The 7,717-nt window shown below is 44.1% G+C and overlaps 1 protein-coding gene across 1 annotated transcript in view; it reads left to right on the top strand.

Moving 5' to 3' along the window:
* Window positions 1-1,631, top strand: part of stpg4 (sperm-tail PG-rich repeat containing 4) — a 72,006-nt gene extending 70,375 nt beyond the window's left edge. The window contains exon 7 of the mRNA XM_078229666.1: window positions 1,486-1,631. Coding sequence (XP_078085792.1) covers window positions 1,486-1,569 — 84 coding nt within the window. The 3' untranslated portion in view covers window positions 1,570-1,631. The remainder of the gene's footprint in view (window positions 1-1,485) is intronic.
* The last annotated feature ends 6,086 nt before the right edge of the window (window positions 1,632-7,717 follow it).

Consider the following 7,717-nt stretch of genomic DNA (forward strand, 5'->3'; position numbering starts at 1 on the left):
CACCAGTTCACCAGATTCTCTATCTCTTTCCTGTACTGTGTCTCGTCATTGTTTGAGATCTGACTCACGATGGTGGTGTCGTCAGCAAACTTGAAAATTGAGTTGGAGCGGAATTTGGCCATTCAGTCAGAAGTGTATAAGGAGTACAGTAAGGGTCTGAGGATACAGCCTTACGGAGCACCGGTGTTGAGGATGATCATGGAGGAGGTGTTATTGCTTATCCTTACTGATTGCAGTCTATGGGTTAGGAAGTCTAGGATCCAGTTGCAGAGGGAGGAGCCAAGCCCCAGGCCATGAAGTTTGGAGATGAGTCTTGTAGGAATAATGGTGTTAAAGGCTGAGCTGTAGTCTATGAATAGGAGTCTGACATAGGTGTCTTTGTTATCTAGGTGTTCCAGGGTTGAGTGTAGGGCCAGGGATGTGGTGTCTGCTGTGGACCTGTTGTAGCGATAGGCAAACTGTAATGGATCCAGGCAATCTGGGAGGCAGGAATTGATTTGTGCCATGACTAACCTTTCGAAGCACTTCATAATGATGGATGTCAGAACCACCGAATGATAGTCATTAAATCACATTGCCTGGCTTTTCTTTGGTACCGGGATGATGGTTGTCTTCTTGAAGCAGGTAGGGACTCAGATCAGGATTTTAACAAGGTCCTGATATGCATCTCCAGTGGTACATCCAGCCTCTGACACTCTGGAGAACGGAAGATTTGGCTCAACATGTCTGCCACATAAACTGTTGGCTTCTTTTATGAATAATTGGTTTGCCTTGTTACATGATCTATGACAGACTGAATCTGGTCCAATATAAGATGGGCTGCTGAGCCCTATACAACAGAAGCTCATTAATTTGTTCTCTCAGTTGCCCTAAGATAAGGAGAGGAATATTATCTAAGAGTTCTGCTCCAGCAGAATCTGATGAATCAGCATCCACTGATGATTGTTGGGAAGTGCTATGTGATGATTAGATGAGGAAAGAATAAGGCTAGGCTGTGTTATTTTTATGATTTATTAGCTGCCCAACATTTACTTTTATGTTGTACTTAAATTTTTTAAAATTTTTTTTACTCCATTCTTAAAGTTACAAAGCCAATGCTCAGAGTGGACTGGGTAAACCTGAATCCATTTCGTGCTTGCTCCAAAAACCAAATTCAAAATCCAATTGAATCTCATTCAAGGTCCCCACAAGAGAGGCAAACAAGATCCAAGCTGACAAGATAAGGCATTGCGCCATCTTGGGCTTGATCTGACTCTTGATCTTAGCCAAAAGACTGACTTTTTCTACCCTTAAAATCATACCATTAGCCTTGAGGAGAGGAGGGGGGGGGGGTGGGGGGGGGGGGAGGCATGAAAATTTGAGGAATAAAATTTGAGGATTAGATATATTTAAAGGGATTTTTTTCAAACAAATTGTGAAATGGTGGCTTAGAAAAGATTGTTCTTTCATCTATCAGTGGTTAATCTACTTTTTATGTATTAACAGAAAACACCAGGACCAGGAGCCTATGACCCTATTAGATGGACCAGAGCTGCTTCCGGCCTGTACTATTACCAATTAAACACATAAACTGCTTAATATCTCAACTCCCTAGAGATTTTGATCAACGTTAAATACATGTAGTTTCGCTCACCACAGTTTCCTGAGTGTGTTACTAACTGAGGTTGCCCACTTAAGTAAGAATGCATGATACAAGTGAACAAAATGGCCACCAAGCTGACGAAAATAGTTCCCGAGTTGAACAAAATGGTGGATGAATCAAAGCTCCTTTGCTCAGTTACCTAAAGTGCCGCAATAGAAATGAGGAAAAAATGTTAGAGTACAACAACAAGGACATTATGCTAAATATTTCTGAAGTTGCTAGTTTTGGCTCGAATGGTGGCAACTTCCCAGTCGCCCCTGGAGGGCAGTTGAGAGTCAACCACATTGGTGTGGCTCTGGAGTCACATACAGGCCCGACAAGGTAAGGACAGCAGATTTCCTTCCCTAAAGGTAATTAGTGAACAAGAGGGGTTTTTCTGACAATCGACAATGGTTTCATGGTCATCAGTAGATTCTTAATTCCAGATATCTTTTTTTTTATTGAATTCAAATTCCACCATCTGCCATGGTGGGATTTGAACCCAGGTCCCCAGAACATTAGCTAAGATTCTGGATTAATACTCTAGCGATAATACCATTAGGCCCATCTCCCCAGAAGTGAGAATTATATTCTCATCTTTGCATTCGAGTCGCACTCCAGCATCTCAGTCACAAAATCTGGACTGACACATCAGTGTAGTACTGAGGAAAATATTGTCAGAGGGGCTACCTTTCAAATAAAATGTGATTTAACGGAAGTGTTCAAAATTATGATGGGATTTGAAAGAATGAATGAGGGGAAACTTTGCTTGCAGGGGAATAGATTTAAGATTTGGTAAAAGAACCAGGGGTATATGGAGATTTGTTTCATGAAGCAAGTTGTTGGGATCTGGAATGTATTGCCTGAATGAAAGATGGTGGAAGCAGATTCAATTTTTCAAAAGGGGACCCTAGAAGGAAAAAACAGTTTAGACAATATTCCTACTTCCTTGTTTTACTGGTTTTTCCTTCTGGAAGGACTATTGGGAAGTGGAGTTCTTATCATATGCCAGAAGAGGTAGTTTTTTTTCATGGGATCTTGGCATCGCTGGCTAGACCAGCATTTATCACCCATCCATAACTGCCCTCCATTTCAGAGGGCATTTGAGACTCAACCACATTGCTGTGGCTCTGGAGTCACATGTAGGCCAGACCACCAGGTAAGGATGGTAGATTTCCTTCCCTAAAAGAACATTAGTGAACCAGATGGGTCTTTACGACAATCAACAATGGTTTCATGGCCATCATTAGATTTTTAATTCCAGATTTCTACTGAATTCAGATTTCACCATTGGGCATGGTGGAATTCGATCCCGGGTCCCCAGATCTTGCCCTGGGTCTCTGGATTACTAGTCTAGTGACAATACCATTACGCTTTGTCACTGGGCTAGTAATCGAGTGACCCTGTTTTGGGGACCTGGGTTCAAATTCCCACCAAGGCAAATGGCCAATATTGAATTGAATAAAAATCTGGAATGGATGACCATTGTTGGTTCACTAATGTCTCTTAGGGAAGGAAATCTGCTGTCTGGCCTACTCAGTTCAAGGGCAATTAAGGATGGGCAAGGAATGCTGGTCCAGCCAGTGATGCCCACATCCCATGCATGAATAAAAGAAATACAGGCCGGAAAGACCAAATGGCTTTTTCTGTGTTGTGTGGATCTATGATTTTTCACTGAGATTATAAATGTGATTTAATAGAAGTGGGTGAATTGTGGGAATAGGCAACTCTGAAAAATGTCCCTGACATATCGGCGTGTATAACCATGACACTAAGGAGGTTATACATCTACAATACCAGTACTAATGAATTATCTGCAGAAGTAAGATATGGATGTTAATATCTAGGTTCTGATGTTTCAGTGTTTATTCATGCACTCTGCTGAATTGAATTATCACTGAAAAAATGCTTAAGGACAGCTTCTGGTTTAAGATCTTACACGCTCTCTTCTGCATGGCAACTAGCTGTCAGTCAAGTTCCTTATTTATAATGCAAGGTCTGTGCTGGAGTGAATGCAGGTCAGGGGTTTAGTTATATTCACTGTCACAATGGGTACAGCATTTATTATTTTTCTGGTGTCTGCACCACCTCTTTGACGGAGCTGAGGTTGAAATTTGGAAAGTGCTTCAATGCGCTTTTGTACAGAGGAATACGTAACTCCCAATCACATTGCTGATTGCATTGTTTGCTATCTCACGCCTCAATTCTAATTTGGTTTGTGAACCAAGGGATAATCGGCTGGGGTGTGAGGGAAACCTCCGTGGCATATTTGGATGGAGACAGAGGCAATTTTAACCCACAGGCTTCATTGATGGACTGACCTCCCAATTGCATTATAAATCACCACATGGCATGTGCAATTCCACTAAATTACAAAAACGGTTCCTAATTGAAAGTGCGTAGGCTTTTTCACATGAATAAAACAAGTATTAAATACCATGTTTGTCTGCTCTATTGATGTTAGAGTTGCACTGTCTTGTGAGGGATTGGGAGTTATGAAGAAGTTCTGGGTATCTAACGGGCGGTGCTAAACTGTTTGGAAACGAGTCAGGAAGCTGGAATTCTTCCAGTAATATTTCAATTAATTTATCACCTTTATCCTAAATTTCCACCCCGATCTTAAGAGAAAATGCTGGAAAATCTCAGCAGGTCTGGCAGCATCTGTAAGGAGAGAAAACAGCTGATGTTTCGAGTCCAGATGGTCCTTTGTCAAAGCTTTGACAAAGCAGCTCTTTTCTCTCCTTGCAGATGCTGTCAGACCTGCTGAGATTTTCCAGAATTTTCTCTTTTCAGAGAAAGATTCTGGAAAAGATTCCAGCATCCGCAGTAATTTACTTTTTTCCACCCCATCTTCCCTGACAACACTGCTGTCATGCCACCAGGGAGATAAGTAGCCTAATATGTGATAGCAAGAGTAATCAAGTCATTTTCCCACCGGAATAGCAGGTCCTCCAGCAGAAAAATAATAAGGGTCAATTTTCAGCTTGAGTGCTTCCAGTGCAGAGTTTCAGTATTTTAATTCTAATGACCAGTATGTCGTGGGAGCTGCAGACCGAATTTCCAGTCAGTCTCATTGCCTGTCCCGGTGCTCTTAGCAGGGAGTTAAACTTGCAAGGAGTCTATTCAGGAAATCACAGGCCTTTCATTGGAATGGACAGAAAATCCAGGGGCTCAATTTTAACCCACCGTGTCCTGATGAGAACTGGGTGGGAGTTGGTGGCACAGTGGTTAGCACTGCTGCCTCACAGCTCCAGGGACCCACGTTCAATTCTGGCCTCGGTGACTGTGTGGAGTTTGCACATTCTCCCCATGAGTGCGTGGGTTTCCTCCAGGTGCTCCGGTTTCCTCCCACAGTCCAGAAATGTGCGGCTTAGGTTGATTGGCCATGCTAATCATGTTAATGATGTGGAGATGCCGGCGTTGGACTGGGGTAAACACAGTAAGAAGTTTCACAGCACCAGTCATTAAACTGCTTGCTTCCCAACAAGGCATCAACCACCAAGCTGCAGGGACCGTTAAAAATGATGGTCAAGGAGTTTCCACTGGGAACGAGACGGTAAAGGCTGCACCAGGTTAAAGTCCATCAGGTTTATTTGGTAGCAAATACCATAAGCTTTCGGAGCGCTGCCCCTTCGTCAGATGGAGTGGATATCTGTTCTCCAACAGTGCACAGACACAGAAATCAAGTTACAGAATACTAATTAGAGTGACAAAAACGGTTGATGAAGGAAGGGCCGTGGATGTCGTCTATATGGATTTCAGTAAGGCATTTGACAAAGTCCCACATGGCAGGTTGGTTAAGAAGGTTAAGGCTCATGGGATACAAGGAGAAGTGGCTAGATGGGTGGAGAACTGGCTTGGCCATAGGAGACAGGGTAGTGGTCGAAGGGTCTTTTTCCGGCTGGAGGTCTGTGACCAGTGGTGTTCCGCAGGGCTCTGTACTGGGACCTCTGCTATTTGTGATATATATAAATGATTTGGAAGAAGGTGTAACTGGTGTAATCAGCAAGTTTGCGGATGACACGAAGATGGCTGGAATTGCGGATAGCGAAGAGCATTGTCGGGCAATACAGCAGGATATAGATAGGCTGGAAAATTGGGCGGAGAGGTGGCAGATGGAATTTAATCCGGATAAATGCGAAGTGATGCATTTTGGAAGAAATAATGTAGGGAGGAGTTATACAATAAATGGCAGAGTCATCAGGAGTATAGAAACACAGAGGGACCTAGGTGTGCAAGTCCACAAATCCTTGAAGGTGGCAACACAGGTGGAGAAGGTGGTGAAGAAGGCATATGGTATGCTTGCCTTTATAGGACGGGGTATAGAGTATAAAAGCTGGAGTCTGATGATGCAGCTGTATAGAACGCTGGTTAGGCCACATTTGGAGTACTGCGTCCAGTTCTGGTCGCCGCACTACCAGAAGGACGTGGAGGCATTGGAGAGAGTGCAGAGAAGGTTTACCAGGATGTTGCCTGGTATGGAGGGTCTTAGTTATGAGGAGAGATTGGGTAGACTGGGGTTGTTCTCCTTGGAGAGACGGAGAATGAGGGGAGATCTAATAGAGGTATACAAGATTATGAAGGGTATAGATAGGGTGAACAGTGGGAAGCTTTTTCCCAGGTCGGAGGTGACGATCACGAGGGGTCACGGGCTCAAGCTGAGAGGGGCGAAGTATAACTCAGACATCAGAGGGACGTTTTTTACACAGAGGGTGGTGGGGGCCTGGAATGCGCTGCCAAGTAGGGTGGTGGAGGCAGGCACGCTGACATCGTTTAAGACTTACCTGGATAGTCACATGAGCAGCCTGGGAATGGAGGGATACAAACGATTGGTCTAGTTGGACCAAGGAGCGGCACAGGCTTGGAGGGCCGAAGGGCCTGTTTCCTGTGCTGTACTGTTCTTTGTTCTTTGTTCTTTTGTAGAATGCACTATGAATTCTTCCTATGCATTCTAATTAGTATTCTGTAACTTGATTTCTATGTCTGTGCACTGTTGGAGAACAGATATCCACTCCATCTGATGAAGGGGCAGCGCTCCCAAAGCTTATGGTATTTGCTACCAAATAAACCTGTTGGACTTTAACCTGGTGTTGTGAAACTTCTTACAATCATGTTAATGTCAGGGGATAAGCAGGGTAAATAAGTGGGGTTATGAGAATAGGGCCTGGGTGGGATTGTGGTCGGTGCAGACTCGATGGGCTGAATGGTCTCCTTCTGCATTGTAGGGATTCTATGGATTGAATAAGCAGCCTTTACCGTCTCGTTCCCAGTGGAAACTCCTTGACCATCATTTTTAACGGTCCCTGCAGCTTGGTGGTTGATGCCTTGTTGGGAAGCAAGCAGTTTAATGATGAATTGGAATCCTATTGCCCCAATTGGGTTCTGATCACAATTTAACCAAGGAGATGAGTGGAAAGTCAGCGTCCACCAGATGAAGGAAGGTTGGCAGCGATCGAAATGGAAAACGTTCCTGTGTGGGAACAGGAGGAACAGAAACGCTGTGACACCATTCTGAAATGCAACCCAAAAGTTACTATCGCTCGTGGCTAAGCCTTCCTTTCTGGCTGCCTGGGTTCCTTCAAGGTTTCCCTTGCCCTGACCTCCAACCCACATCCCACTCTGGCTTCTCTCCCACTTCCCATTGTCCGACCTCACCTGTCCCTAAATCTTCTTGACCCTAACCCATCCTGGACCATGTTACCCGACATTGTAAATGATTCCCTTTCCCCAGCCACTGTCCCTCTTCCTCTCAAAACTGCTACAACCACCTCCCTTCTAAAACAAAACATACCTTGACCCCTCTGTCCTTGCAAACTACACTCTCTTTGCAACCTCAAAAATCTTCACCCCTCCCAAATCTATGCATATCTTCCCTGGACATGATGCACAACCTCTCCGGTCAGGTTTCCAACCCTGCTGAAACATTTAGAAACATCCCTGATCAAAATCACAAATTAAATTCCTTTTCTTACCACTCAAAATTCAATCAAAGCTCCCTTGAGCTCCTGTGAATTATCGCTGACCCCTAATGTTTGGGTCAGGTTTGTGATCAAATTGTGACATTATTGAGGGAAGCAGCTAGACTATTCATCCAGA

Source organism: Mustelus asterias, chromosome 15 (genome assembly GCF_964213995.1).
Source record: "Mustelus asterias chromosome 15, sMusAst1.hap1.1, whole genome shotgun sequence".
NCBI lineage: Eukaryota > Metazoa > Chordata > Chondrichthyes > Carcharhiniformes > Triakidae > Mustelus > Mustelus asterias.